This window comes from Pseudogymnoascus destructans (genome assembly GCF_001641265.1).
Source record: "Pseudogymnoascus destructans isolate 20631-21 unplaced genomic scaffold scaffold_15, whole genome shotgun sequence".
Classification (NCBI taxonomy): domain Eukaryota; kingdom Fungi; phylum Ascomycota; class Leotiomycetes; order Thelebolales; family Thelebolaceae; genus Pseudogymnoascus; species Pseudogymnoascus destructans.
In genome coordinates, this window is record NW_020167534.1 from 812200 (window position 1) to 838919 (window position 26720).

The following is a 26720-nucleotide window of genomic DNA, read 5'->3' on the forward strand; positions in this document are numbered from 1 at the left end:
ATTGGCCGTTTGAGTTAATCTTGAGTTTATGACGGCGTCGAATGCTGCAAATAATTTAGCGGCGGTATTGATAGAGTACTCTGCCGCCTCGCCTAGACCCGTTAGGGTGGCGGCTGAGAGGCGGTTAGCGTCTATAGCGCGTATTCCCGTCCAGCTGCACGTGCTGTCAACAACAAACATCTCAATACCAAACTCTCATAATATCGATTACGAGCATGGAACAACCTTCATCAACAAATCCTGCCTTTGAAGAGGCCAAAAAGGTCCTTGCTCCGTATATTAGAACTCGCCAGGAGGTAGCTCATATTAGGCGTGTACTGGCCCTCCATCTCAAGTCCCAAGTGGATGATAAAGGACATGGCAAGCTGCTTGCCCCTATTTCGCTGGCCTGCGAACCAGCAAACAAACTCCCAACTACGTCCGGCGCTCATGGGTTGCGGAAAGAATATTTGAGGGCACTAAAAGCAAACGTCAAAGCCCGCCAAGAATTCGCCAGACTAACCACTGAATCACAAATCACCAAGAAGAAGGAAGTGGAAGAGATATCTCCTGGTCCCTATTTAGCCCTGGAAAAGCAAAAGCAAAATCTCGAGCGCTTGCACATTCTTCAAAAATACGTTGATAGCTTAGCAATCAAAACCCCTGCTTTTGCATCGTTCCTCGAACAGCCTGCCGCTAGTATTGAAGCGCTTCCACAGCTTCCAGCAGAAGCTATCGAATCAGCAGCCCGCAGTGGCTCGGAATCTTCTTCAGTCAATCTAGATGACCTGATCCAAGACTTAGAGAGAGATGTCCTTCGCGCCAAATTGCTTCTCAAATCCGAGAAAGATCTGCTTGCAAATATCCAGGCCGAGCAACAGAAGCAGCTGCGGCGAAAAAGCTCATTAAAAGCTGTGGAGCCCGATCAGACTTTAAAGGCGTTGGAGAAGACTAGAAATGAGTTGATTAGTTGGGTGGAAGAAGAATTAGGCAAGGCTGGGGACTCAGACGCTCAGCCCGAGAACCCCTCCAAACCGCGCGATTCAGAAGTGCCTATCGAGCAAGCCGTCACTGAAGTCAGAGAAAAATATGAACGTTATCTTAGGGAAAGAAAGGCACTTCTAGAAGCCCTCGCAAGGCCAACTATCCCAGACATCGCGCCAAAAACGGAAGACAAGGACATTCCACAAGAGCCTCAGAACACCAGTGAAGTGGGTGAGATGGCTGGATTCATCACCCCATATCTGTCCGAGCTACTCGCAATCTCTCGCGGACAGAAATCCCTCAGCCAGCAGCGCTCCCATCTTACTACCACCCTAGCCAAGCAAAACAAGGAGACGATCCAAGTCTTTGATCGCCTAGCGGAAGAGAGCCACCTCCTGCCTAAATACCAATTACCTCAGAAACGCAGTCGCAAAGGCACCGGGACCTTTGCCGAGGAAGTTAACATGGCTGTTAAAGAGAGCCCTGACGTTAGCCATAGAGCTGAGGAATGGACATATGCCGCCCAGGCGTCGAGTATAGATACAATGGAAGCTGTGTGCGTGAACGTTGATGAAGGGAAAACAGCTTTAGAGGAAGCGAAGAAAGCTCTGGATAGGTTGGACCAGATGCTGGGGTATAGCGCCCGGAAGACTGGGAAGGGAGACAGCAGTGGTGGAGATATATGGCTGCAGGAGGCGGAAAGTAGAGGGGCTAAGGACGAGAATACGACTATATGGAGCATCCTGGATGGGCAACTTGGCGTCCTCTAAGCATGATTAGGAACGAAGTGTTCAAGTTCGACGTGGAAACTATCTTTGAGAGTGAGACAGAAGGGAAATGCAAAAGGTATCATGAAGATACTGTACCTGCAATGCCAGAATGACCAGCTACACCAACTTCCGTGTCCCAAGCCAGAGAAATCTTTGGCAAGGAAGGGGTACCATCCATTGTGCCAAGTATTATTGGCTACATTCCAATGAAATAACAAAGTCCGATGGTCTGGCAAAATACTATACATAACTCCGTGTCCCTATGAGATTGGCGTCGCGCTTTGCTCCATGGTGGACCAGAAGTTCTTTGTGGGAGGAGATAGTCAGTGTTATGCCAATACCGGGCTGCTGACGGCGAAGGATTGGAGCAGAGACGATACATAGTTTTGTCAACAAGAACAAGTTTTGAGTTAGAGGGCATCGAAGTAGATATAGCAATGAGTCGAGATGTTAAATGGCACAAGAAATATATCAAAAATCAAACTGTATGCATCAATTGCCTACTAAGCCTTCCAAACTCCCAACCCTATATCCTCCACCTCCGCCCCTCTCCCATCCCCATAGACTCCCCATCTTCATATATCGCCAACTTTTCAACCCAAATATCTGAGATACGTTGCTCTATCTCATAATACGAAAGGCTTGCGTGCTATCCTCGACTCTCTGGCTTAGTACTATACATTTTCGCCGTTGACTTTCAACCTTTTAACACTGCACTTTCTGACGTGGAAACGACTGATTTACAGAGGCTTGCCACCAATGAAATCAGACCATCTGCGCACCTCCCCTGGAATGCCCTCCTTGCGAGGAAGCTTCTCGCTCATGCAGCGGGCGAAGAGCTCAGCGGTCTATTAAAACGTTAGTTGTGAACCTTATATAATTAGGAATATAAGAAATTAACATACCTTTGGCTCCATGAACAACGGCACGCCGAAGTCGACGGCGTTCCTCCTCATGACGTAGTCCACATCCTGTGTCGTCTTGCCCCTGGCCAATGCGATGTTGAAAACACCTCGGATATCGTACTTCTCGAACACCTTGCGCAGCTCACGCTTGTCCTCAACGGGGAACTCAATGACCTCGACGGATACATCGTTCTTGGCGTTCTTCTCGATGAAGGACTTGACGTGATCTTCGGCGGCGAACAGCTTGTAGCCCAGAGGAGACAGGTAGTCGACGATAGTAACGAGAGCATTCTTGTCCTTGGTGATGTCACCACCAAAGAGGAGACCCTCTCCTGGCTCTGGCATGCGGAAGTTCATGGTGGATTGCAGGGAAGCCCAGTAGGCCTCGACAAGGTCCTTACCGAAGCAGGCGATTTCACCGGTAGACGACATCTCGACGCCCAAGAAGGGGTCGGCGCCGGCAAGACGGGTCCAGGAGAATTGAGGAACCTTAGTGGCGAGATAGTCACGCTTGACAGCCATCAGATCTTGCGGCTCTGGGACATCACGGCCGACAAGAGCCTTGGTGGCGACATCGATGAAGTTAACACCGAGGACCTTAGAGACGAATGGGAACGAACGGGAAGCGCGGAGGTTGCACTCGATAACCTTAAGAGCTGGCTCACCACCCTCTGGGTCTTGTGCCTTGATGATTTGCATATTGAAGGGACCAGTGATAGACCAGGCCTTGGCAACCTTGATGGCAATCTCCTTGACGCGGTCCATGGTGGCTTGATCGATGTTTGCGGGGGGAAGGACAAGAGTGGCGTCACCAGAGTGGACACCAGCTTGCTCAACGTGCTCAGACACGGCGTGTATAATAAGCTTGCCATCGGATGCAACGGCGTCAACATCAATCTCCTCGGCACCCTCGATGAACTTGGTGATGACAACTGGGTGGTCAGGTGACACGTTGGAGGCGGCCTCAAGCTTGTCCTTCAGCTCATCCTTGCTGCGGATGACAGTCATGGCAGCACCGGACAGGACGTAACTAGGGCGGACAAGGACGGGGTATGAGACCTCATCGGCGAAGGCCTCAGCATCGGCAACCGAGGTAAGTTCCTTCCACGCGGGCTGGTCGACACCAATGCTGTCAAGAATCTCAGAGAACTTTTGACGATCCTCAGCCTTGTCAATATCCTTGGGATCAGTTCCCAGAATGTTAGCTTTGCCAGACTCTTGCAGGCGGAGAGCGATGTTCTGGGGAAGCTGGCCGCCCACGGACACGACGACGCCGGTAGCGCCCTCGAGCTCGTAAATGTCCATGACGCGCTCATAGCTCAATTCTTCGAAATAAAGCTTATCAGCTGTGTCGAAATCTGTGCTGTAAGTCTCTGGGTTATACTTTTTTGTTAAATTAGCAATGGTATAACAATATAGTGATGTTGGGGAGGGGGTGGGTTGAAAAATCGAGGCCAAAATCCAAAAATCCAAAGAATGGCGCTAAACGGCGCTAGTGCCACCCAGAAGTCCCAAGAGCGGCCTTGAATAGCTGAGACTTTCATCTAGCCATTCAATACAATGGAGCCTCTCTCTTTAGTTCTATTTCTGGGTAACTGTCTTGTTGAGGGTAACCCCTGAGTGACTGGTCGCTTTGGTCAAGTGCAGTCGCTGTGCATACCACGCATAACGCACGGGCCCTCTCCAGACTTCTCGAAGGCACAGTGCTATCGTCTTCGGGTTCAAGATAGAGCACCCTATCAAGCTTACGGCCCGACAGAGACTGTTCCATATGTCCAGACGCTGGGGGATTGACCTGGGGATAAAAGAAACCAAAAAAGTCTTTAACTTACGTTGATCATGACCGTCTTCTTGCCCATCTCCTTGAGTGCAAGTGTAGCGCTCACAGCGCACCAATCGAACTCGACGGAAGAACCAATTCTGTAGACTCCACTTCCAAGGATGAGAGTTCCGTAGTCATCGAAGGTGACATCGTGGGTAGTGGCGTTGTAGGTCGTGTACAGGTAGTTGGTATCGGCGGGGAACTCGGCAGCAAGGGTATCAATCTTCTTTACGAATGGCTTGATACCGAAGTTCTTGCGGCGAGCGCGAACCTCGTCCTCTGTGCTGCCAACGGCGTTGGCTATCTGCCTATCGGAGAAACCCATCTTCTTAGCCTTCATGAGGAGATCCTTCTTCAGGCCAAAGAGGCTCCCAATGTCCTCCATCTCGTGGGTGCAGTCGACAATGTTCTGGAGCTTGTACAAGAACCACTTGTCAATCTTGGTCAGTTCGTGGAGACGGTCAACAGTGTATCCCTCGTGGAGCATAGCCTGGCCGACGGCCAACCAACGGCGGTCAGTTGGGTTCTGGAGCTCGTAGTCAAGATCGTCAAACTTGTCACCCTGGAAACCGACGAAGCGGGGGTCAACCTGGCGAATGGCCTTCTGGATGGATTCCTCGAAGGTTCGGCCAATGGCCATGACCTCACCGACGGACTTCATCGCAGAGCCGATATCGCGCTTCACGTGCTGGAACTTGGCCAGATCCCAACGGGGAATCTTGGTGACGACGTAATCCAAAGAAGGCTCGAAGTTGGCGCTGGTAGTCTTGGTGACTGCGTTGGGCAGCTCTGGGAGAGTGTGGCCGAGACCAATCTTGGCAGCAGTGTATGCGAGAGGGTAACCGGTAGCCTTAGAAGCAAGGGCAGACGAACGAGAGAGACGGGCGTTGACCTCGATAACTCTGTAGTCGAGTCCGTCTGGCTGCAGAGCGTACTGGACGTTACACTCACCAACGACACCGAGATGGCGAACAATCTTGATGGCGGCGGAACGGAGCATGTGGTACTCCTCGTCGCTCAGGGTCTGGGAAGGCGCGACGACAATGGAGTCACCAGTGTGAATGCCAAGTGGATCGAAGTTCTCCATGTTGCAGACAGTGATACAGTTGTTGGCGGCGTCGCGGACAACCTCGTACTCGACTTCCTTCCAGCCCTTCAGGGACTTCTCGACCAAGATTTGAGGGGACAGAGTCAGGGATCTTGCGGCCATGTTGCGGAGCTCCTCCTCGTTATGCGCGAATCCAGATCCAAGACCGCCCAAAGCGTAGGCAGCGCGGACGATGATGGGGTATCCAATAACCTTAGCGGCATCCAATGCCTCCTCGATGGTTCCAACAGCAACAGACTGAGCGACGGGGATATTAATCTCTCCGAGAGCCTGGGTGAAGAGGTCTCTGTCCTCACTGGTCTCGAGGGTCTTAATTGGTGTTCCCAAAACCTTGACTCCATACTTCTTGAAAAGGCCCATGCGCTCCATCTGGACACCCAAGTTCAGGGCGGTCTGGCCACCGAAAGTGAGGAAGATTCCATCCGGCTTCTCGCGCTGGATAACATATTCTACATATTCGGGTGTAACAGGTAGATAGTAGACCTCGTCGGTGAGCACGTGGGCAGTCTGAATCGTGGCAATATTCGGGTTGATGAGAACGGAGGCGACACCGGCTTCTTTCAAAGCCTTCAGTGCCTGTGAGCCTAAGAAGGAGAGATAGGTCAGCTTTGTTCAGTGTTTGTTATCCCTCGTAGATAGCTTTGTTGAGACTCAAAGCATCATTCACATAATACCCCAAATTCTCAAATTCCGAGTCACCGCCATTAGAAGAGCAGCGCCTCAACGTAACGTACCTGAGTAATCGAACTCTCCAGCCTGTCCAATGCTCAAACCACCCGATCCAATAACCAAAACCTTCTTTAGATCAATCGGGTTCGCGGCCTTCTTCAAGACGCCATCCTGCATAAACTGGTTTGAAGTCGCCGCCGGCTCTGGCTGCGCAGCCCTTTGAATTGAGCTCGAGAACAGGCGGATCTGGTACTGTGCGCTCTTCTCTACGGGCCTCTGAGCCTTCATCAACAGACTCCTAGTCGAAGTCCGGGTGCTGAAGGCCCACGGGGCAGACGCTGAGGCTCGACATTGGCGGAGGAGTGCGGATGTTCGACCGGTGAGTCGGCCGGACAGAGCCATTGCGCTGGGCGCTGTCTCTCAAAAGTTAATTGAGAAACGGGATCTAGAGGTTTCTATCGCTGGGCGAGTCGTCGCTCCTGTTGCCCAGAAAATCAGACACTGGAGTGGCCGTTGTTGAGGAGTTTGTTCAGGTTGAGGATTTGTGACGCTTCGACGGATTCGCCAAAATATTTCGGTAGGACTCACAGGTAACTCGCTATCGCACTAGCTTCCAGTTTTTTGTATGCTACACAGTAACTGTTTTGGGGGCTAGTCCCTGTCTGGTAGTGTGTGAGTGATAGCACCCTTTAGAGAAATAATTATCAAAATTCACGATTCCGATCTCCACAATCGGCATCCGGCCAAAACATTATACCACTTCTATATTTCATTCAACTACTTTTTAGTTCCTGCATCTGGCTTAAAAAATTGAAGCCTACCAATTTTCCCTCGTCTTTCACTGGCTCATAATAGGGCGGGTTTGAAGATTTAGGCTCAAGTGGAGCTGTACCTGTAATGGTCGGGGAAGAGTCTCCCAGCCTCTGCCTCATCTTAACCTAATCGAGATCACGATCCATTAAACATGACATATCGATGCATTGGCCCCATTCATATTGATAAGACGGCTATTGATTTATCATTTCACAACAAATGTCTCATGTTCACATTTGCCACAAAGCTCATCATGATCGTGATGGTATTATTTCCCCCCCCCTTCCAACAGCCAAAGATTCGTTGAACACATCATCTCGTTTTCTCGATTACTTTGACAACCTCACAGCCTCACTCCTCTGAATGAAGCCGAGATCCACCTTGTGTCCCAGCAACTCACGAATATTCGAACACTTTGTACGAATCATAGTTGGCCTCTCCAAACTCAGACCCCATCCGTAAACCCTCATGTCCTTAGGAAGGCCCATAGACTCCAACATCTCCGGCCTGAACATACCACTGTTGCCAATCTCCACGAGCTTGTTCAGTCCCTTGTGGAAACTGAAGATCTCCAAACTCGGCTCGGTGTAGGGGTTGTATGCCGGCTTGAATCGAAGGTCAGTGATACCCATCTTGTTGAAGAAGATGGTCATGAACTCCATCAAGCCTCCGAGGGTAAGGTCGTAATCGGCGATAACACCCTCGACCTGGTGGAATTCCGCCAAATGCGTCGCATCGACGGTCTCGTTACGGAAAACACGGTCGATAGAGAAGTAACGTGCTGGTGGGGGTCTTCCATCTGGTCCCTTCGTTTGCGCAAGCTTGTAGAGCATGTGCGTCGAAATAGATGTCGTATGCGTGCGGAGCACCAGCTTCAGAGTCTCGTCCGCAGACCACGGGTATCTGTAACCTATCGAGCCGTACTTTCCATGCTGGTGAACCTCTCGGACGTTATTCCAGTATTTCTCGTAATCAGCCCTGTCGTCCTCCGACTCCGCGCGCGGCTTATCAGCCAGCTTCGGGTCCGAGATATAGAAGGTATCCTGGAGATCACGAGCTGGGTGTTGCTGTGGTACGAAAAGCGCATCGAAGTTCCAGAAACCAGTCTCCACAAACTTGTCCGTTGGCATCTCCTCGAAGCCCATTTCGAAGAAGATCTGCCTGAACTCGGTGCGCACCTTGTTGAGGGGGTGTAGAGCACCGGCATGTTGATCCGCGCCCAAGGCCTTGAAGTTGTATGGTTTGAAAGCAGCAGTTTTCCATGCGCCCGATGCGAGCATGTCTGCGGTCAAATCCGTCTCCTCCTTGACTATTTCGAGCGCGAACTTGGGGCCCTTGCTAATCTTGAAGCTGGTAACCTTTTGGATCTTGACCAACTTGCGCTTCTTCAGGTCCGCCAGAATTTTTGGGTCACCGTGTGTACGTATCAATTGAACGACTTGTAATTGCTGCTTGGTCTCGTCTTGAACTGAGTCTGTCTATGAAATGTGTAAGTGGGCGATTACCCCGCCATGAAAAAGGCATACTTACAGATGCGACAAAACGCCCCTCCTTTCCTTTTGCGATCCATTTCGACTTGAAAGCTCTCATCTGTCCGATCTTGACTGTATTCTTGTCTCCCACCGCCTCCTCCAACTCTTTGATAGTCAAGCCCTCCATTGCCTGCTTAAGAGCCTCAAAAACACGGGCCTCATGGCTGCCATTGGTAACAATATCTTCTCCCTCTGGCTCCAATACCGCCTCTTCTTTATCGATCGTCTGGTAGGTGACCATAGACCTCGACGCTAGCCTGTCTAATGCGCTCTTAACATCGGTCGACTTTTGCGACGGGAATGCCTCGCTGGAGAGGATGTTGTCCTGCTTATAGAGCGCGTGGAGCACCAGAGAAGTGAGGTCTCCCTCTGCATTATCTTGAATGCCCGCCATATTGTCCGGCCTGGCTGTTCTGGGGAGCAGGGTAGGGAGTTTTGAGTGCTGTTGGCTTTTTGAAGGTGAGTCAAGTCGCTATCAAATTATATATCTGCAACGGCAAGATGACGCGGGGTTTCGTGGGCAACCTTACCCTGCCACGTGACTAATCGCGATGTTGTTCTTAATTATAACACTGGTGGTTCAAGGGGCATTTAATTATCCACATCGCATGGTGATATTAATATTTTAGTTGAATTTGAGTTGTTATTTCTATGAATCCATCGCAAAAGACAGTGAAGGTTTCCTCAAATTTCAACCAAACATGCGCAGACACACAAACTGCATTGCAACCTCGCACACGACCCAGCGATGCCCTCAATACCAGTGCCTCTTCCTCCTCATCTCATCCTCTGCCCTTAACTTCTCCCTCCTTGCCTCCTCCCACATCTCGTCGGCCGTCTTGGCATCTTGTGGAGTCGCACATCCTCGCAAACCGATGAATTTCCCCCACTTCCTCCGCTTTTCCTCCAACGTCAAATTGCTTCTCCATCCCATGATTTGAGGGTACTGAGTTGTCCAGACAGAAGGTGTGCGCTGGTGGTAGAAGTGGGCCAGGTCATCTAGATCTGACTCCACGAGAAGCCAGTAGTGTAGGACCGTTGGAGGGAAGGCGGGGTGAACAGTGCCGGTGGTGATGCGTACGAGGGGCGAAAGGCGGAGTCGCATCTCTGTGATCTTGGAGGAGAGGGCTGGGTTGCTTGAGATGCGCGAAAGCATTTTGGATTTCTTCGTTGGCTTTGATGTGGGTTTTGATGCGGGCTGACAAGGTAGACTGGGTTTGGGTTGAAAGAGTGGTGGAGCCGTTGGACTCTGGCGTGATATTTAATGACTGGATGGGCGGTTCTGTGATTCTTTGACGGTGGGCTGAGTGATTCACTGTCGATCTACCACGGAGCTGAGGCGGTGATTTTTTTTTCTGTGATTGATTATGAAAATGGGTTCAAGTGAGAGTTTTGAGCTGCCAGCAGCAATATTAGATGCGACGAGAAGACAAATGAAATACTAAGAAATAAGGTGCTAAAGAGAACAACCATGAATGCCAGATGGCACTCCAAGGGCAGTTGGAAACCTACTTGTATTATACATGAGGCACATTGCTGTCAGTGACTCTTTGTCCGAAGGGTCCAGAAGGCTTGTCTCGTGCTTCAAATCGAGTCAGACAACTCCTTTGTCATATGCCAAAATTAGATATTGTCTTTTGAAGTTAAAGAAAATGCTTCTAGAAATTCATAAAGCCAGGTATTGTCTGGTACTCCCAACCACCAAGATAAGGTCGATCCACCCCTGAAAACGCCTTACAATGCCCATAACATACACATACAGTGCTATTTACTGCCCAGCCCGATCTTCATTTGTTGGCCTTCTTCTTCTTTGACGCTGCCGTCTCAACAACAACGGAGTCCTCGTCGCTCGTGGTTTTGATTCCAGAAGTGGTTGTCTTCGCATCCGTAGAAGGTGCTGCATCGAGTTCTTTCATGAAGCCCGCTTCGATAGAGGCACGTCGCTTCTCCCACCACTCCTTCTCGGCCGTGGTTTGTGCCTGTATATCGTCGAGCTTCTCACGGAAAACGGTGTTGGCTAGAATTTCGTTCGCAGATTGAAAGATCGTTAATCCCCAGTTTGGTGCGAGCGCATTTGCCTGGCATTGACATTAGTACGATATTCTTGCACAGGAGGCAACCAAGCCTTACCTCCATAACCACATCTCTGAGCTCATCTTCCATCTCCTTCTCAACCCTCAAGAAGCGCTGCCACAGGTCGTCTCCGACACTTCCACGTTGTAAAAGGGTGCTACAGGCTTGTTTCGCAGTTCGTACTTGAATGATCCTACGGATGTCTTCCACAGCTCTGCGTAAAAGCGCTGCGCGCAGTACGCTCTCGGGTACCTTTGGAGCTTTCTCATTTCCGTCCTCTGGTTCCATGTGTAACAAGGACAGATATATATTTCGCTGGAGATGGGAGGGAAACCATGGTGCAAGCGTCGCGGATTGTACTGCAGAATGCTTAGTTATGCCCACACAATATAAGCAGGCAGGTAAATGTTCTTACCAGCTTTGCGCTTTCTGTATATGGAGGAGAAGGTCATGAGAGAACCAGCGAGGACAATGATATATGCGAAAGGGACAGAGAGTCCGACCCAGTCAATGTCGAATATTTGCGATAGTGAAATCATCGTGAAGATTGCTCAGATAATTAAAGAATAAGCAGCATAAAGGTAACCCGAATCCGATATGGGCGGTTCTGAACACCTGTCGTATGGATGTTTCCAAAGTGGGCGCGCTTTTGCCAAATTGAAGGCGAGTTCAGGACACTTATTTTCGAAATCCCAAAATGGCCTAGCTGGCGTGAGTCTGGTCACTCCTACTCGAGTACTACCACGGAGCCTAAAGTTAAAAGTTAATCCGGCCGGACGGACCATGGTGGGGAAATTCAGTGATACAAGTGATTACGGAGCTCTAGCTCCCAACACCCTCTACCTGATTCAAAAGTTAATTATTCATGCTATCGGACAACACAGTTAGTCATAGCATTTGAATTTGTCCAGTTTATTCTACCGCCTTTGGCCATTCTTTACTTGAGCTTTACTCTTGAAGACACACCAGTACCAGACTAATTGCTATAGTCGTCCAACAACATGCTGCTCCGATTTCGTGGCCCGGACGGCACAGTACGACTGGAAGTGGAGCCAAGCACAACATTTGGCCAACTAGGTTTGAAGGTCTGCATTTCAGCTTGATTCCATCTTGACGTCCATTACTAACTTCAGCCAGCTATCAGAAGTCTTGCCACCAAACACCGACATCTCCACGTTGACGCTCTCGAACCAACCCGCTGGGGGTGACAAGAAGTCCATCAAGGACATAGGGAAATTCAAAGTATCACAAATAGGCTTAAAGTAAGTCTTTACTTTCACAAACAAGAACTACCCGCTGATCATCCGCCCACCAGACATGGCGACCTTATTTTCATATCATACAAGCCGCAAGATGATGCCACGAATGGCGCTGCAAACGGAAGTGCTACGGTTTCCATACCTTCACATCCCATGTCATCTACAAATCGGCTAAATGGCAACCCGATTCTACCAACAGAAGATATACCAATATCTCCGCTTCCAGTCACATCACCATCACAGAAGATCAAGAACCCATGGGAAGTGGTTAAGCAATCTGCACTTGACGACAGACTGGACAAGCAAAATGGAAAGATTGAGCGGAAAAGAGACCATAAAATGTGCAGGCATGGCCCGAAAGGAATGTGCGACTATTGCATGCCTTTGGACCCATTCAACGCCGATTACCTGGCGGAAAAGAAGATCAAAAACCTTTCCTTCCATTCATATCTCCGAAAAATTAACTCTGCGACGAATAAACCAGAGCTGGGCGCCTCATTTATGCCACCTCTTACCGAGCCGTACTATCGAGTCAAGCCAGACTGTCCGTCGGGGCACCCCCAATGGCCAGAAGGTATCTGCACGAAATGTCAACCGAGCGCCATTACCTTACAACCACAGTCGTTTCGCATGGTAGACCACGTCGAGTTTGCATCGGCAACGCTGATTGAAAAGCTATTAGACTATTGGCGCAAGTCCGGTGGTCAGCGGTTAGGGTATATGTACGGCCGCTACGAGGAGTACACAAAGGTGCCGTTGGGAATCAAGGCAGTCGTAGAGGCGATCTACGAGCCACCGCAGCATGACGAGATTGACGGTATTACGCTGAATGAGTGGACCAACGAGAAGGACGTAGACGGTGTTGCACGTCTGTGTGGCTTGCAGAAGGTTGGTGTCATTTGGACTGACTTGCTGGATTCCGGAGGAGGCGATGGTTCTGTCGTATGCAAGAGGCATATCGACTCCTATTTCCTGTCTTCCCTCGAAATAGCATTCATATCACGGTTACAAGCGCAGCACCCCAAACCGACGAAATGGAGCGATACTGGCCGTTTTGGATCGAACTTCGTTACGTGTGTTGTGACTGGTGACGAACAAGGCCAAATCTCGATTTCAGCATATCAAGCATCGAACTCGGCAGTCGAAATGATTCGAGCTGATATTGTTGAGCCTTCAGCCGACCCTGGGGTTATGATAGTCTGGGCCGAGGAGGAAGATGATGCCTCCGTCAGCCGTACGCGCTACATCCCTGAAGTCTTCTTCCGCAAAATCAACGAGTATGGAGCCGCAGTCCAGGAAAATGCCAAGCCGTCCTTCCCGGTGGAATATCTCCTTGTTACATTGACCCATGGCTTCCCCCAAGAACCCAAGCCAGCATTCACCGCACCACCCTCTGCTTTCCCTGTTGAGAACCGAGAGGCGATCGGAGAGTCACAGGAATATAAGTCCGTTAGCCAGGCTATTGGCCTCCGACCGGACGGACAGCTTAAGAGATCCGATACGGGAATCGAGGCCGTCTCGGACTTCCACCTCCTATGTTTCTTGCGTAACATGGCCATTTTAAACAAAGTAAGGGCTTTAGGTGCATTGAATTTGTTATCGAGAGAACATTGCTAACATCGTTCAGGACGAGGAAGCGCTGCTATGCCGTGTTGCAACCCAACACGACCTTGCCGATGGGTATCAGCTGCTTAGTACGGATGGATGGGCTACATTGCTAGCTATTCTTCAATCTACTGGTGAGCGTCCCCAAAAGCGTCCCTCGCCTTTTGAAAACGATAGCGAGGAGAGGCTGGCGAAACGCATTGGTGGCGTTAGCCTGAAGTGATATGTGTGTGCGGACGAGCAAACTGTGTGTATATATGCTGACTGAGACCTAGCTTGATACCCTTACTTCTCATGGAGTTTTATGGACAATTATGAATGCAGATGCAGGGCGGTTGTGTTGGGAGACCCCGGTTTTGGTTGAAGACGGGTGCAATTCGGGGCTTTGAGCGGAGCGTAAATGAACACGATTGCATTCCCTTGGCGTTGATCATAGCAATACATGGAATATATGATCTGCAGTTGAAGTCTAGATGTGATATGGTGGTTTTCAAAACTTGGAAGAGCTCTTGTGTATGAAATATTCGTTTCTGCAATTCCAGCCACGAGTTTCCAATGCTCGCAGCCCTTGGATTATTTCATATTTCGCTGTATAATTAGCACTTTTCTTTGTAGCAAGAATTTTTCCGCTCCCTTGCGTTATGTATATACTCCTCGGAATGTCCGAGATGGACACTTGTACATAAAAAGTCCCTGTGGTTAAAATAACTCGGTTTTGGTGCTACACGGGTACGTCATGCCGTGATAGCTTTTGTCAACAACCAGGTCTGATCGACATTGCAATATGTCTTTTATGGCTTTAATATTTTGTTAAACTTCAGAATAGGATCACCTTGTCGCTATCAGTTTAATCTCAGATGTCTTTGGACACTATCCATAAGCCAAAACGTTAAGGGTTTTTACCGCGCCTGGCAAAAAGTGAGGGTTGAGATACGGCATTTCCGCGGACCATGGCAACGCTTCCAACCATGACCAAGCAAGAAACGCCTGTCACAGTCGCATTTCGGAATTTCAAAACACAGGTAGGGCTCCATTAATATATTTTCTATGGCAGCGACAAGAGGCCCTCTTTCAAAATTGTTTCAATATATGGAAAAGGGCTTTGTAGGGAATATTTGCGGTAAATACTAACTGAAAACAAATATAGTGGTTTCTCGTGCCACAAGGGACCGGTATAATTGCTGTCATTTTACATCAGCTGAAATACCAATTTACCGGGCTGAATATAATTTCCTACATATTCTGGCTCCTTACCATCATTTTCCTGACGTTACTACTCGCCATATTCGCCCTCAAGATCGTCATATTTCCAAAAGTCGTCGGCGAGACTCTCAGGACCGAAATAGGGGAGACAGCATGTCTTGCCAGCATCTCGATCACTTTTACCAGCATCATCCAGATGATGGATCTCAGTCTAGTTGACGCCTGGGGACCGGGCTGGGGCATGGCGACGCTTGTGCTCTGGTGGATCAACGCAGCCATGGCTGTTGTTGCTTGCATTGGGATCACTTATGTCTTTATGAAATATGAGGCTCCTGGGGTCCGAGGATTATCCCCAGTGGCAAACCTTCCAGTGATTGCAGCTCTCACAGCTGCCGCAGGAGGAGGCGTAGTATGCCGATATGGCGAGCTAGACGAAGGACTCCAGATTCCTGTCATTATCGTATCCTATCTACTCATCGGGATGGCTCTGCCCATTGCATTTGCCGTTGCTACAATCTTCATGGCCCGCCTTTTCGACCAATCCTCACCAGTTGGGACGACCTTGTACCAAGACATGATCCTCTGCGGACCTTGGGGCCAAGGAAGCTTCGCGTTACAGATCCTGGGCGATGTTGTGACGAGGGGGAGCTTTGCTAAATACAGCCGGGGCGTGTTTCTCACCATGGATGCGGCGGGCCCAATCGGCTTTGCGAGTATGTTTGCGGGCTTGCTTGCATGGGGCCAAGGCACGTTCTGGTGGGTTTTCGCCATCATAAGCGTCCTGCACTCGGGCTTCAACAAGCGTGGGGAGTGGCGAGGATTGAATTTTGGGTTGGGAGCTTGGTCTCTTGTGTTCCCTTGGGTGAGTCAGCTTCTGATAGACGCAAATGTCGCCTTTAATATCAAAGTGTTGCTAACCCATTGATTTTAGGGCGTTTATACAAATGCATGCATTCAACTGGGTAAATTGTTGGACTCGCCGGCATTCTGCATATGGTCAACCGCGCTCACAATCACTCTTGTGATGATTTGGATTGTGAACATGGTCCTCACGGTCAAAGGCTTAATTAGTGGTAAACTAGTTGGATTGGAACACGGGTGGGGTGGCGACGCGTATAAACGACGCCGATTAGAGAAGGGACAAAGCAATGACAGTGCTGACCAGAGGTCAGACACCGGTGAAGGTAACACAGTTGCGAAGCAGCCAGGGTCTGCTGAATAAATTCACAAAGAGTGCTCTGAACATCTTGTATATAATTTGATGCAAAGCGGGAGTTATATGTTGATGTACACTTGGGGTCCGCAATACAAGACCACAAGAGGTTAGGAAATGATTCATTAAACAAATAGATATCAAAGCCCCTTCCAAGACAATTTCGCCAAATGATCCGTCTTCTTCTTACTATTCTTCACCATTCCAAGCAGCCTCAGATCTGCCAGCGCCTTGTAAAACAGCATTAAGCAGCTCCTCTCGTCTCGTTCTTCGTCATCATCGGCACCCACTATAGTGTGGAATGCTGACCATAAGTCAAAGACGTTGATGAGCCCTCCTGTTTCCAGGTAAAGCTGGTACAATGTAGCCGTTGCAGGGTGTGAGGAAGATAGGCCGCCAGCGGCCTTGCAGCACGTGCAGCCCAGGTAGTCATGGGGAACCGACAGCGCTCGCTCGATCGCGTGGCGTGGCCGTGGCGTGAAGACTTCTCGATATGGGGATTTCGAGTCGTAAATCCAGATTTCGTTGAGGAACAGGTCTTGCAGTGAGTCGAAACTGAAATACTGCTCTAGGCTTTTTGCGAGTTTGTCGATGACCAAGGTGAATGCAGCGTCCTCCTTGGAAAGAATATACTCTCGTTTGCTGAGCTGTACTTTTTGGGCGACGACAGTTGTTCGTAGAGTCTGGCTTTGCATGATATATCTGCTTTGGAGAGGCGTCCCAGATTCTTCGGCTTCATGTATCAATGAAGCTGTTTTGTCCTCAAGGGCAGATATCGCCTCCAGAAACTCGTCCTCAAAGGCCGAATAACTTTCGGTCTCACCTGTGTCACTATCCCTCGCAAGGATCCCCCGTACAACAATAGCCAATGCAATAACTTCTGCTGGAGCATACCGTTTGCAGGAATTGATTGCGTCCTGAATGAAGTCTGATTTGCGGAATTTGTCAGTGAAGAACTTGACGTACAGTTCTGTCGGATCAGTGGGAGTGCTTGTGCTGATCAATAGTACTCCGTGGAGAGCTGCGAGCCGCCTCAGATTGGTAAATATCATAAGATCCTTTTCTTGAAGAGTTTTGACCGCGAGCTGAACTAACTCTTCGTCCGAATTGATCAAATCCTTCAAGCCCCTTACGTCGCCTTCTTTAATGCGATGCTCTACCATCGCTTTGAATGATGGAAGCATACGCATTGCCTTCGCATGCTCTGGTTGAAGCAGCGGCACTACGGTGCGCTCGAGATCATTAGAACTGCCCAAAAGTATGCTCAAAGGGTTGGCATAGAAATGACACATGTATGCATACTGTAGTTTCTGGTCAGCCCCATGATAATCAATATACCGGTAGCATAGTACACATACCTTTAAAGCAGCTATGAATGTTTGCAAGCTGTACACTTGATCATGTTGGCGTTCCAGGAGCGCCGCTATGAAGCACCCCCCAAGACGTAGACGTATATCAGGACTGGCAATGACCTTCTGAAATATCGTTATGAGGGTTTTGGAGGTCTGCTCAACATCGAATTGAACGCCCTGCAGGCATAATGTCGCTGATCGAGGAAGTCTTTCATGGAACAGCTCGACGGACGTTGCTATTCCAAATAGTAACACGAAGGGTATACACTCCACCCATGACCTAAAATAGTCAGACATCTGTTAAATAATGCAAAGGAATAACATACTGGAACAGTTCGATCAACTCCGTTAAAAGGGTACTATCAAATGATTCGCTGTCTTGAAAGGCAACTACAACTTGTCTATGCTTGGACGTCTTCAAATGATTTTGAAGCAGCTGCAGGTCATAATTAAGAAATTTATGGTCCTGGTGACTGTTAGCTTTCTGCACCAGATAAAACTGAGATGGATCATGTGAACTTACACCCGGGACCGAAGATGCGGATCGTTCATCTTCGTCGTCGTGGTCAGTATTTGTCGCATCGCGGATTAGCTTCTTGAGGGCAGCTTTGAGGTTACTCGCATCTCCGGGTCGAATCGTAACAATGAGAGCGTCAGTTTCACCGTGGACACGCTCTGCGAGCTGGCTAAATAAAAGTTCCTGAGAAGCCGTGTTTTGCCCAGTGGTGATTAAACCAGTTGGGATGCCCTCGAGGTTTCTTCACAGATATTAGCGGCCACATCGTGGACAACGGAGGGTTTTCTTACTTTGAATTTATGGATAGATTTAGAAAATTAGTGACTTCCGAGAGAGTCTTTTCATTTGCTTCACCCAGGATTGACTGGAAGCACGTGGTAAGTAGGACTCTTGATAAGTGGAATGGGCGGGCCGGCTAACCAATATCTGCGACTCTATGGCGGCCCACGAATCTTCATAAAGCTTTTGCCGTAATAAGACACATTCAGAGCTTTCGGTATTGTTTAAAAGGGTTGGAAAGTAGGCTTTGGGGTCACCTTTCTCACCCTCCTTGGGCTTCTTAGCGACCTTCCGCCTCTTTGATGGTCGTGGCTGCTCATGGGTGGCGCCATTGGAGGGTCCAAAAACATACACGGTCTGTTTGTGACGTTAGACCTATTCGACAGAGCTAATATTATATATATACCTGATGCTCAGTGCTATCAAGAGCAGCTTGGTTGGCGTCTACTGACATTTCATATGTGGTTGTCCATAGGATGGATCACGGGGAACGCACGCGTTCCGCTAAGATAAATGCTGGGTCGCGTTCCAGTGCCCAGTGGCCAGTGCTCCTAAAATAATTATAGATGAACCCCGTCCAGATTTTGCGACGACAAAACACAAACAGCACGACTTATGCCACCATTAAGACCACCCATATCTGCATTAGGCAGGGGATATGTCTGCCCATCGTGTATAACAAAACTACAGCACCCACGGTACTTTCCCTCATCGGTTCGAACCATCTCATCAAGACGCAACAACCCCCCTCAGAAGACACCAATTACCACGAAGCCTGAACAACCCAGGTTAAATAAAGAGACTGTTAGTTTCCGCCAATTCGAGCAGGACGAACATGGACGAGTTGCGCCACTTAATACTCGAGAAGATGACAACATACTTGAGGGGCTAGATTTGAAACAAAAAGACCATGAAGATGAGCTCGCTAGACTGTCGGAGAGCGTGAAGGGTTCCCATGAGGGAACGTTGGAAGATAAACTGAAATTCGTCGATTCTCTACGCCGGGCGGTCGGAAAACACTTGGGAGAGGAGTTAAAAGCACCAGCCATTGAAAGTTCGGCAACCATCGACAGCTCTGGCACACGAATTGCCAAACCGAGCCGGGGCAAGCAGAAGCGACAAGCTGCAGCCATAGAACCCATAGAAGTTGCAGACGTCGACGTTTCAATACCGCGGCACTCGTTCCCACGAGAAGGCCAGGCCTATATATCCCGTCTGAACGAGTCCCTCGAAAAAGCCCTTACGGCGCCCTTCAAAAACCGGAAGGAATTATGGAGGTGGTATTCACTCAGCAGAAAGACGCTCTGTGCTGCATGGGGGGAGGTTCCCATGAGTACCTGGAAACTACTTTGGAAAGAATTATCTGTTGAAGCTTTGGATAATCCCGATAGGATGGCACATGTCATACAGTTGGGCAACGACATGGAAGCTGCCAACAGGCCCCTCAAACCAGAGCAGATATTGCTCTATATTGAGGCAATATTCGTCGAGGGAAATCAGAAGGATGCACTGGCGAGATGGGAATCGGCTCGGTCGTCATTAACGCTTGTTGAAGCAACTGCGATCCAATACTGGGCATTGGGCGTTGTGATGCTAGCGACATCCAAGCAACCAGCTCGAGCGCAAGAAGCAGCAGATGTCCTGTTGAATGACCTGAAGGCCGTGAAAGAAAGCAGGGCCCTCATCACTCTCATCCGAACATGGTCTGAATATCCTGACAGTTCTGCTATTCAGATGGCTTGGGCATTGTATGTCCGGCTGAAGTTTTGGATGGGAAGCAGCATGAAGATGCAGGATTATGATGCTGTAGCGGGTATTTTTATAACTTCAAACCGAACTGATCTAGCGTTGGCTGTGTTCAGGGATATGATGTTAACAGACGACCCCGTGGCCAAGAGCTATGATTCTCTAGCTCTATATCCGCGGTTTGTGGGATTGAAAGGTACACGACCCTTGGAGTCTTTCCAGCTCGGCCCAGAAGAGACGAGCTGGACTCGAAGCAATCCTCTCACGGTCTTGCCGCCAAAGTTTCGAAACAAGTTCTTCTTTGGCAGCTGGATAAAGAAACTCGTTGGGGACGATGAAATTGATTGGGCCTCTCAAGTCGTTGAACTGATGTCACAGCGCGATATAAGGCCAGATGCCACCTATTTGAATGGAATAATCGGTGCTTGGTTCCGGACTGGTAGCGCTGAGAACCAAAAGAAAGGCACCACCATGGCTTGGAAAATGATCGCGGCACGGCTCGAATTTGTTCGCTACAGGTCGCACCGTTATACATCCAACTTGGAAGGCCCAGTGCGAGCCAGGTTCGACCAGACTTCAAAGGACGACTTTATTCGTCCATCATCTATTGCTGTCTCAGCCCAAGCGTCACTGGAAACATTTTCCGTTCTCATTCATCACTATCAGCAACTCGGTCAAAAAGACCGTGTCCAGGAGCTTCTTGGTGCGATTAAGGCAGCAGAGATTAAGCCTAATACCGCCTTTCTCAACAGCCTTCTGGAGCTTGGTACAGCCATGCACCATCGCCCATGGGTCTGGAGCCTCTATGTCCGCTTCGTGGAGCAAGAGAGAGTAGTGCCGAGCCAGTACACGTTTGCTCTTCTGTGGAAGAGCATGAAGGATCATGTGGATCCGTTAATCAACCGTTCGAAAGCTGGTTACCCGTCACCTAGATTCTTATTTGCTGAGATGAACAAATCGTCGACCTGGAAAAACGAAAAGCTGGCAAGGGAAATGTACGACCAAATTATTCTCTGTTTTGGTCTGGCGGATGACCAAATCGGGACAGCAGTGGCACTTCGGGCGATGCAGAGGCTGTACGGAATGTATCCGAACGAAGCGACTGTTCGAAGCATAGTCCTACAGATTGCAAAGGCCGGCGTGAAGAATGTTGCAGGTTACAGGCCTCGCAGATTGAATCTGAATAAAGATACACAGCGCAGAATTAGTGACGTCGGGAAGGTACTCAAGACCTTGAAGGACGATAGGACTAAGCAGCTTCAGGATCAAGGCATTGATGTCGAAGCTATGAGCAAGGAAGATAAGTCAGAAGAGTCGCTGAAACTACTGTGCCTTTTGCTACGCTCTACGATGGAAGTAAGGATGGCATCAGAAGCCTCAGAATTGCGCATGGAAGCTGGAGTAGGAGGTGTGGATTATCTGGCACGATCTGCAGCCCAGGAGATGGGAGTGCCCGAGAATCTGCCTTGGGTCCCTTAGCTGTAATTGTGTAAGATAGACATTTGTAAACATATATTGAGCAATGATACCCACCTTAATCTCAACCATATCTAAAAGACTTTTTATAATCCTTTTTAGACGGATAGGATCTCACGTAGGCATTGGAATTTGTTAATGCACATGTAATATTGTAACGTATTCGATGTGTCTATGGTATCTTCTGTTCATCAATCATGGTCTTCCTCCGTCAACCCCAGACATCCCTCCATGTCCTTGTCGGGATATGTGTATTTGCACCAGAAGCAGTAGTTATACTCTTGTCTTAAGTAATTGACAATCTTCTGTAACCTCTCCATTGGCTCCAAGCCATTGAATTCTTCCAATTCTGGATCATCTTCCTCCAGATCTTCGACCAAGGAATACCGTATGGGAGTCTTTCCCACGGCCTTCTTATCATCTTTATCCTCGTCGTCATCATCATAGGTCGGTAGCCTGGAAAGACTTTGGTGCAAATCGTATCTCATCCTCCTATCCCTCTCTGCTTCCTCCCTTTTCCTCACTAGGCCCCTCCAAAGTATGTTAATAGTTTTCAGCGGTTTTGATCTCTGAGCACCTTTCTTTAGCGCCGTGTCGCCACCCCCACCTGTGCTCAATTCTTCTTCTTTCTCACTAGTCATACGCTCTGCTACTCTCATTGCAGTGCCAATTAAGCTCTCCAGGCGACCTTCCTCGCGTTCGCGCCTGACCCTCTCTCGATACTCTCCTTCATCCGCCTTAACTCTCTTCCCTTCCTTCTCGACTTCCTCCCTAAACCGGCGCTTCTTCTCATTGTCCATACCTATTCCTCCCCTGTCCTCCTTAATACTGATACCCACCGGCTCAGTCCGCGCATCAGCGTTGACTCCCTTGCCCAGCGCCTTTCCGGGCGTGAACCCCATTTTTGACATCATTGCTAAACCCTTGGACTTCTGTGTCGTCGGGTGAGACAATAGCGATCTCTGAAGGGCATCTTCTCGGGCGGCAGCTTCGTCAGCTTCGCGCTCAGCTTTGGGTTTGGTGTATGCGCGTGCTTCTGCTTCGCGTTGCAGGCGGTGGCGGCGTTGCGTGTATGTTTCTTTGACTTTTGGGCCTGTGGGCTCTGCGATGGTCATAGACATGTAGTCATCCTCGTCATCCTCGGGGCTCTGAGGAGCTGCACAGGGAGATTTTGAGGCTGCCATTCTGTACTGCGGATAGTAAATGCAACGGGTGCTTGTTTGAAGATGTTTTATGTCAAAACGTAAGGTTCGTAAAGTATGGGCTCGTTACGAGGCTGGAGTGTCGCTCATTCGTTCTGTTTGAATAGCCAGGAGGCGCAATACAGTCCCACCGTAACAAAAAATAGCACCAAAGGTACAGTTACTCGACGCACTTAATGGCGATCTATTCCTAGGTATTGGAGTTGATGCGTTGCGGCTTTAGTTATTTCACCTTAGTTGTCGCAAGGCTGATGGTTGTTCCTTTCATGGTCGCGAGGCTGCAGGTACCCCTGCAACGCGCTAAAGTTGATAAAATCGCCCATAAAGATTTCTGAGCATTTTTTTTATTCTGTGTCTGACTGGCAAATCACCACCCACCACAACAATGCCTCCTTCTCAGCTCAAGAGGCTTAAGGCTTCTCTCCGAGAGCAGGGTATCGTGGGACCTCAGCAATCAAAAAGTCAAAAGAGAAAAAATGCCCAAAATGGCACGAACAAGGATAAGAGGGTCAACCGGACCGCCGCTCTTACTGGCATCCGCGAGCAATTCAATCCCTTCGAAATTAAAACAAACGCAAGGGGTCCGAAGTTCGAGGTTACAAACTCGAGAACAGTCGGCGGCGCATCAGGATCAAAGAGTGTGAAGAACCGACCTGGTGTGACGAAGGGATTGGGCGAGGAAAACCGTCGAAGAACTCTTCTTGTGGAGATGCAACGACGTAATAAAGTTGGAGGGATCATGGATCGACGTTTCGGAGAGAACGACTCTTCTATGGCACCTGAGGACAAGATGCTGGAGCGATTCACACAGGAAATCCAAAGCCGACACAAGAATAGCTCCGCGTTTGATTTGGAAGACGATGATTACGGAGATGGACTTGGCCTTACCCATATGGGGAAATCTCTGTCTCTCGATGGACCCGATTTTGCAGACGACTTTGAAGAAGACGACTTGGAGTTGTCTGACGCCGAAGATCATCCATCGGACGAAGAACGCCAAACGTTAAAGAGGCGGAGGGGCTCAGACGCAGGCGCTTCAGAGGATGAAGATGCAGAGGACCTGCCAGAACGTAAGAAGTCCAAGCAAGAAGTTATGAAGGAACTTATTGCCAAATCCAAACTCCACAAATATGAACGTCAGCAAGGAAAGGATGACGATGAGGATATCCGAGAAGAGCTGGACAAAGATATGGCTGAGATTCAGGCCTTATTAAGAGGAGTCCGACGTCCACCTGCGCCAAGGCCGGCCGAGGTCGCTGGAATGAACCCAGATAGGGCAGCGCTACTAAATGGTACGGACAAGATTAAGTTCGATAAAGAGTATGATCTTCGTCTGCGCCAGTTGGCTCAAGACAAGAAGTCGGTACCAACAGAACGCTCAAAGACAGACGAGGAAAGACTTGCAGACGAAGCTAGAAAACTCCAGGATATGGAGAAGAGGAGGCTGCGTCGCATGGAGGGAAAACAGGAAGAGGAGGAGGAAGCCAAGCCTAATGCACAGGCTCCTGAAGGGGATGAAGATGTCTATGAAGAGGATGTTGACGAATTTGGCTTGGGTGCTGGCATTCAAGCTAAGCCCAGCCGGCCAACTAATGAGGAGTTAGGGGTTGAAGACGAGGATGTTTTCGTTCTTGATGATGATTTAATAGCAAGTGGCTCCGATGCCGATATCTCCGAAGATGAAAGTGCTTCTGAAAACGGAGATGACGGAGAGGACGAGCCTGCGGATGATTTCCTGGATGGTCTTCTTACAACTGAGGAGGCCAAAAGGCCTGAATTTTTGACAGGAGCGAATGCACCGATTCCTGACAGGGACCTCCCGACGAACAATGGGGTCAATGGAAACCTTGCATATACGTTTCCGTGTCCAGAGGACCACTCTATGCTACTCGAAATCACCAAATCAACCGACATCCAAGATCTACCTACAGTGGTGAGGAGGATAAGAGCTCTTTATCATCCGAAGCTGAAGGCCGAGAATAAGGGCAAGCTCACCAAGTTTACGGTTGCTCTTGTTGACCATGTATCATACCTTGCGAACCAACCGGAACTCCCACCATTTGATGTCCTGGAGCAAGTCATTCGACACATCCATTCATTGGCAAAGACCTACCCCATCGGCACTGCGAATGCTTTCCGCAAACACTTGGGAGAGCTCCACGAAACTCGTGCTCTGGCACCAACCCGCGGAGATCTGGTGCTTCTCACTGCCATCAGCACTATCTTCCCAACTTCGGATCATTTCCACCAAGCAGTTACTCCCGCGATGTTGAGCATTGGCCGCTTCCTTGGCCAAAGGATTCCTCAGAATCTTTCGGATTATGCCACTGGCATGTATCTAGCTACACTAGCGATCCAGTATCAAAACTTCTCAAAGCGATACGTCCCCGAAGTCGGCGCCTTCCTCCTAAACACGTTGTGTGCCCTTGGGCCTACAAAGATGGGTAATGTTCCAGCCAACTTCCCCTACCACGAGCCAAAGTTCGACTCTCGTCTCGACGCACTTCCAGAACAGAAGACAAGAATGTTGACTCTAATGGACTGCTCGATCCAATATCTCTCACCAGAGGATGAAAACCAACTCAAAGCCGCCTTGTTGGAAACAAGCATCAAGCTTTTCGATGCAGCGGCAGATGTCTGGACTGAAAAGTCTGGGTTCCCAGAGACCTTCTCCCCTGCGTTGAAAGTTCTGAAACACCTGGGAAGCAAGGCATGCCGTGAACATCTCCCACGCAGCACTACTGTATGCTCAAATATTTCCTCTCTCCCTTTCCTTTCAATTTGTATTTTTTTAAAAAAAATCAGCACGGATGTCAAATTACAATTCGGTCCTTCTTATGACTGTTGTTGCGCCGAAGATGTGCTTATATTGAGCTTGCCACTCGATACTTGAGACCCTTACCCGCAAGGGTTTGGGGCTCGTTGAGGGTGACCAAGCAGCAGCGCCGAATGGGCCGGTGTGCCGTAAATCCGTACTTCGTACCGGACGCGCAGCCATCGTGATGCAAACATTTCTACGCTAAAAACCCAATTTGTAAAACATAATTAGGACCTCACTAACGTGTTCCCAGGCTTGTGTGACGAGAACATCGACCAAGCTCACCTTACTACTCAACCAGGCGCGCCTCTCACGCCGCCCACTCGAGCTCCACCACCACAAACCCCTCGCCATCAAGACCTCCATACCTAAGTTCGAGGAGTCCTTCAACCCCGACAAGCACTACGATCCTGACCGTGAGCGTGCCGAGTCCTCCAAGCTCAAGGCTGAGCACAAGCGCGAGCGCAAGGGCGCCATGCGCGAGCTCCGCAAGGACGCGAACTTCATTGCTCGTGAGAGCCTTAAGGAGAAGAAGGAGCGCGATGCTGCGTATGAGAAAAAGTACAAGAGACTTATTGCGGAGATTCAGGGCGAGGAGGGGAGAGAGTCGAAGCAGTACGAGAGGGAGAAGGAGCATAGGAAGAAGTCGAAGAAGTGAGCGTGGAATGGGGGGAAGGCGCGTGGTGTTTGATGGGCGGTTTCTGTAGATACCCTACTCCTGGAGAGGAGATATTGAATAGCAAGGGAATACTAGAGACTTGTGGTGAACGTAAACAATTTTGAAGTTCACTTTGCCTGTTGTGATACGAAGATCGTGATATTGCATGAACACACTCTTGAGAGTAGCAAGCCTATCAGCCGCTGGAAGGAGGCTAATGGCTGAAGCACACTGTATCAAAATTACAGTGGAGCTTACATACCATCCCTACTAGCTGAGTGGATCTGCGTGTCTTGGGGGGAGAGAAATTTCTGTAAAATCGTGGCTTTCCCTCTCTTTCAGCATTTTTTGTCAAATCTATGTTGGCATGGCAAAGAGCGAGGAGGATACGCGATATATACGGGCACAAAAGTTTAGTATGAACCTCACAGGTACGTCGTTCCTGTCTACTAACATTTAATTGTAGGTTGTATATTGTAAGTAAGGCATGATGGAGTCAGATATAAAAGGTAAAAAAAAAAAAAATATAGGTGTAATCTGAAGATATACTCCAGGTGGGTGTCGAACCCACGACTTTCGCATCTCTACGAAGAAAGATCATATTAGGCAGCTTGCGCCGCAGAATATAAGAACGACACGCTAACCACTCTGTGGAAACAAACGTTAGCATTCAGTAATCTGAAGGCAGTGGGCAGTTGGGGTACTAACGCGTCACTGGAGTTTGTCTTGTTTGTTTA

At 49.2% G+C, this 26720-nt stretch overlaps 11 protein-coding genes across 11 annotated transcripts; 5 read left to right on the forward strand and 6 right to left on the reverse strand.

Annotated features, from left to right (window-relative positions):
- Positions 1 to 32: 32 nt before the first annotated feature.
- On the reverse strand, positions 33 to 6783 carry CPA2 (carbamoyl-phosphate synthase (glutamine-hydrolyzing) cpa2). Its single transcript, XM_024468417.1, has 4 exons — positions 6303 to 6783; positions 4471 to 6152; positions 2639 to 4021; positions 33 to 2581 (listed from the first exon to the last, which is right to left on the reverse strand). Exons 1-4 carry the CDS (start codon positions 6637 to 6639, stop codon positions 2474 to 2476), a joined length of 3510 nt encoding a protein of 1169 aa, XP_024322764.1. The 5' UTR covers positions 6640 to 6783; the 3' UTR covers positions 33 to 2473.
- On the forward strand, positions 216 to 1733 carry VC83_04788 (uncharacterized protein; the record flags this gene model as incomplete). The annotated part of the gene is made up of 1 exon (XM_024468416.1): positions 216 to 1733. The coding sequence occupies one exon, from the start codon at positions 216 to 218 to the stop codon at positions 1731 to 1733; it is 1518 nt and encodes a 505-aa protein (XP_024322763.1).
- A 203-nt stretch (positions 6784 to 6986) lies between the features above and the next one.
- On the reverse strand, positions 6987 to 9054 carry FRS2 (Phenylalanyl-tRNA synthetase, beta subunit, cytoplasmic). Its single transcript, XM_024468418.1, has 2 exons — positions 8581 to 9054; positions 6987 to 8528 (listed from the first exon to the last, which is right to left on the reverse strand). Exons 1-2 carry the CDS (start codon positions 8974 to 8976, stop codon positions 7380 to 7382), a joined length of 1545 nt encoding a protein of 514 aa, XP_024322570.1. The 5' UTR covers positions 8977 to 9054; the 3' UTR covers positions 6987 to 7379.
- A 282-nt stretch (positions 9055 to 9336) lies between these two features.
- VC83_04791 (uncharacterized protein) lies at positions 9337 to 9738 on the reverse strand (the record flags this gene model as incomplete). The annotated part of the gene is made up of 1 exon (XM_024468419.1): positions 9337 to 9738. The coding sequence occupies one exon, from the start codon at positions 9736 to 9738 to the stop codon at positions 9337 to 9339; it is 402 nt and encodes a 133-aa protein (XP_024322599.1).
- Positions 9739 to 10369: 631 nt separating this feature from the next.
- SEC66 (translocation protein S66) lies at positions 10370 to 11194 on the reverse strand (the record flags this gene model as incomplete). Its single annotated transcript, XM_024468420.1, has 3 exons — positions 10370 to 10660; positions 10713 to 11014; positions 11071 to 11194. 3 exons carry the CDS (start codon positions 11192 to 11194, stop codon positions 10370 to 10372), a joined length of 717 nt encoding a protein of 238 aa, XP_024322571.1.
- Positions 11195 to 11491: 297 nt separating this feature from the next.
- NPL4 (nuclear protein localization protein 4) lies at positions 11492 to 14215 on the forward strand. The gene is made up of 5 exons (XM_024468421.1): positions 11492 to 11740; positions 11793 to 11917; positions 11971 to 13483; positions 13542 to 13653; positions 13795 to 14215. The coding sequence occupies exons 1-5, from the start codon at positions 11657 to 11659 to the stop codon at positions 13797 to 13799; spliced, it is 1839 nt and encodes a 612-aa protein (XP_024322600.1). The 5' UTR covers positions 11492 to 11656; the 3' UTR covers positions 13800 to 14215.
- Positions 14216 to 14469: 254 nt separating this feature from the next.
- Positions 14470 to 15988, forward strand: VC83_04794 (uncharacterized protein; the record flags this gene model as incomplete). The annotated part of the gene is made up of 3 exons (XM_024468422.1): positions 14470 to 14541; positions 14667 to 15584; positions 15654 to 15988. The coding sequence occupies 3 exons, from the start codon at positions 14470 to 14472 to the stop codon at positions 15942 to 15944; spliced, it is 1281 nt and encodes a 426-aa protein (XP_024322572.1). The 3' UTR covers positions 15945 to 15988.
- VC83_04795 (uncharacterized protein) lies at positions 15989 to 18603 on the reverse strand. Its single transcript, XM_024468423.1, has 7 exons — positions 18490 to 18603; positions 18225 to 18440; positions 18095 to 18168; positions 17811 to 18045; positions 17614 to 17753; positions 17294 to 17567; positions 15989 to 17236 (listed from the first exon to the last, which is right to left on the reverse strand). Exons 1-7 carry the CDS (start codon positions 18535 to 18537, stop codon positions 16076 to 16078), a joined length of 2148 nt encoding a protein of 715 aa, XP_024322601.1. The 5' UTR covers positions 18538 to 18603; the 3' UTR covers positions 15989 to 16075.
- Positions 18604 to 21386, forward strand: VC83_04796 (uncharacterized protein). The gene has a single exon (XM_024468424.1). The coding sequence runs from the start codon at positions 18699 to 18701 to the stop codon at positions 21306 to 21308; it is 2610 nt and encodes an 869-aa protein (XP_024322573.1). The 5' UTR covers positions 18604 to 18698; the 3' UTR covers positions 21309 to 21386.
- Positions 21387 to 21496: 110 nt separating this feature from the next.
- Positions 21497 to 22489, reverse strand: VC83_04797 (uncharacterized protein; the record flags this gene model as incomplete). Its single annotated transcript, XM_024468425.1, has 1 exon — positions 21497 to 22489. One exon carries the CDS (start codon positions 22487 to 22489, stop codon positions 21497 to 21499), a length of 993 nt encoding a protein of 330 aa, XP_024322602.1.
- A 378-nt stretch (positions 22490 to 22867) lies between these two features.
- On the forward strand, positions 22868 to 26090 carry NOP14 (nucleolar complex protein 14). Its single transcript, XM_024468426.1, has 2 exons — positions 22868 to 25250; positions 25579 to 26090. The coding sequence occupies exons 1-2, from the start codon at positions 22893 to 22895 to the stop codon at positions 25981 to 25983; spliced, it is 2763 nt and encodes a 920-aa protein (XP_024322569.1). The 5' UTR covers positions 22868 to 22892; the 3' UTR covers positions 25984 to 26090.
- Positions 26091 to 26720: the final 630 nt, after the last annotated feature.